Here is a 2,697-nt window from a genome sequence, read left to right as displayed (position 1 = left end):
CTGTGTTTAGTCTCCAGCACCACCACCCCTAGAAAAGAAAAGAAGGAGGAAAGCCAAGTAAATGACTTTGTCTATGACAGAATTTAGGGTTTGGAAGAAACTGTTATTTTCTATTGCCATGAAGGCAACTTAGAAAAGAAAACACTTAGCTGGGGACTTGCTTCCAGCTTCAGAGGGTGAGTTGGTGACCATCATGGCAAGGGGATAGGCAACAAGTAGGCATGGTACTGGAGCAGTAGCTGAGAGAGTACTGTGGGGTAACTGTGATCAGATGATTCATAACCATGAGGCAGAGGGGTGCAGGGAGAGAGAAGGAGACTCAGAATGCTTATGCTTTTGAAACCTTCTTAAGGCCTGCCTCCAGTGAAACACATCCTCCAACCAGGCTCTACCTCTTAAACTGTCCCAAATAGTTCTTTCAACTAGAAACCAAGCAGTTAAACATATGATCCTATGGGGACCACTCTCATTGAAATCAGCACAGAATTCAGTGTCAAATGGATTCCCAAGTTAGAGAGATGGCTCAGCAATTTAGAGCACTTGTTGGATCAGGTATGGCGGTACAGGCTTTTAATCCAAGTCCTGGGAGGCAGAGGCAGAGAGATAGGTCAGCCTGGTCTACAAAGCAACTTCCAGGATAGACAGGACTCTGCTGTTAAACACAGTAACCATATCTTGGAAAACCAGAAAGAAAGAGAGAAGGGCTGGAGGGAGGGAAGGAAGGAGGGAGGGAGGGAAGGAAGGAGGGAGGGAGGGAATGAAGGAAGATGTTGTTCTTCCAGATGACGTGGGTTTAATTTGTGCATCCACATGAGAGCTCAGAACTATCACAACTATTCATAACTCAATTTCCAGGGGATCTGATGTCCTCACTGGCTTTTGTGAGCACCAGACAGACATGCAGTACATTTACATACATTTAGGCAAAAACGCTCAAACACAAAGAATAAAGTTTAATAGAATTAAAATTAAAAAAGAGATTCTATATTCTTTCTCTTCTTTTTTTTTTAAGAGTAATAATGTGGGGCTAGAGAGATGACTCAGCAGTTCAGAGCACTGACTGCTTTTCTAGAGAACCTGGGTTCAAATCCCAGCACCTACATGGGAGCTCACAACTGTCTCTAGCTTCAGTTCCAGGCGATCCAACACCATCAAACAGATGCCATACATGCAGTCAAAACACCAACGCACATAAAATGAAAGTAAAGAGCAATATTGTATTTGGAGAGCATTTTATGGAACCACTGAAAGATGCTGAGGCTATTCAGAATTAATACCGTGAAAGTACAGTGGGATCATGCATAGGCACCTCTTGAACTTGAGCATGAGAGTCTTATCAGTTCAGTAGAGTAGAGGTTTTACAGGCACAGAGTCATCAGCTCCTGTCTTGCTGGTTCACATGTCTTTTGTTTCTTATTTCCTGTCAGGAAGCATTAACCAGTCCTTGATGACACTAAGAATATGCATGGAAGTCCTGAGAGAAAACCAGAAATATGGAACCAACAAGGTACACAGCAGCCTTCCCCAGCTTCTTTGTGGTTTAGTTTGTTCATTTTACAGTCACATATGCTTAGCTTTTGGATGTTTTTATAGATGGTTCCATATCGAGATTCAAAGCTAACCCGACTATTCAAGAACTACTTCGATGGGGAGGGGAAGGTTCGGATGATCGTGTGTGTGAATCCAAAGGCTGAAGACTATGAACAAAGCTTGGTAATTTAAGTGTATTTTTGTCCTATACAGTTTGGTTTCTCTAGGGAAAGCAGCTACTTGGATGTGAAGAATGGCAGTCTGTAGATCTGTACATGGTCACTGGATATGCAGACAGACTATTTAGCCATCCATAAAGAAGGACAGGTAGTCTTGTTTTTACAGATTCTGTTTTGTATTTTCAGCAAGTCATGAAGTTTGCAGAACTAACCCAGGAAGTCGAAGTAGCAAGACCAGTAGACAGGGTGATATGTGGCCTGGCACCAGGGAGACGGTACAGAAACCTGCCTCGGGGAGGCCCAGTTGGAGATGGTACGATTTGGTGTTATATCATTGTTCATTTGCTTGTCTTTCTAGAACTTAAAAAACAATATCTTCTCAAGGACCAAATGCAAGAAACTTTGAAGTAAAATATAACGTTTCTTTTGTTGTATGTTTTTTCTAATTTTTTAAAAACTCCATACCTAAAGCAGAGCATAGTGAAGCATACCTGTATCTCTAGCACTAAGTAAGCTAAAGCAATAATAATGATGATAATGATGATGATGATATAAAATTCTGTGGTTGCTAGTTCATGGGCTCTGCTCATAGCATCAGACTTACCTAAGTTCTTTCATAATTTTTCAATTCAATTCAGAACCTTTGATGACTGAAGATATTCTACAGAGCTCCCCACCACTGCCCTCATGCAAACTTTTGGATGTCAATGATGAGGAGACCTTTCCAAACATGACAGACACTTTGGAGAAACAGCATCACCAGGGACAACAATGGATTGAGGACCTTACTAAGTGCAGAGCTGGTCACAGCTGCTGTGACTTGAGAGGTAGAAACAGGTCTTTGTGACTCCATCTGTTGAGACACCTCTCAAGGAAGACTTGTTTTCTTGGCTTTGTCGTGGTCTCAAGGAGTTGTTTTTTCTGAACGGCCAGGTTTTGTTTTCCTCTCCAGCTCTACTTTACTTTTATAGAATGCAAGAAGAAAAAA

General features: G+C 41.8%; 1 protein-coding gene across 1 annotated transcript; it reads left to right on the top strand.

The window, feature by feature from the left end:
* Positions 1-446: 446 nt before the first annotated feature.
* Positions 447-2,650, top strand: LOC114614416 (kinesin-like protein KIF23). The gene is made up of 5 exons (XM_028760038.1): positions 447-552; positions 1,428-1,507; positions 1,594-1,713; positions 1,896-2,022; positions 2,348-2,650. Exons 1-5 carry the CDS (start codon positions 498-500, stop codon positions 2,554-2,556), a joined length of 591 nt encoding a protein of 196 aa, XP_028615871.1. The 5' UTR covers positions 447-497; the 3' UTR covers positions 2,557-2,650.
* Positions 2,651-2,697: the final 47 nt, after the last annotated feature.

The sequence above is a fragment of the Grammomys surdaster genome, unplaced genomic scaffold, assembly GCF_004785775.1.
Source record: "Grammomys surdaster isolate TR1022 unplaced genomic scaffold, NIH_TR_1.0 126376, whole genome shotgun sequence".
NCBI classification, from domain to species: Eukaryota; Metazoa; Chordata; class Mammalia; order Rodentia; family Muridae; genus Grammomys; species Grammomys surdaster.
This window is presented reverse-complemented; position numbering and strand designations above follow the sequence as displayed.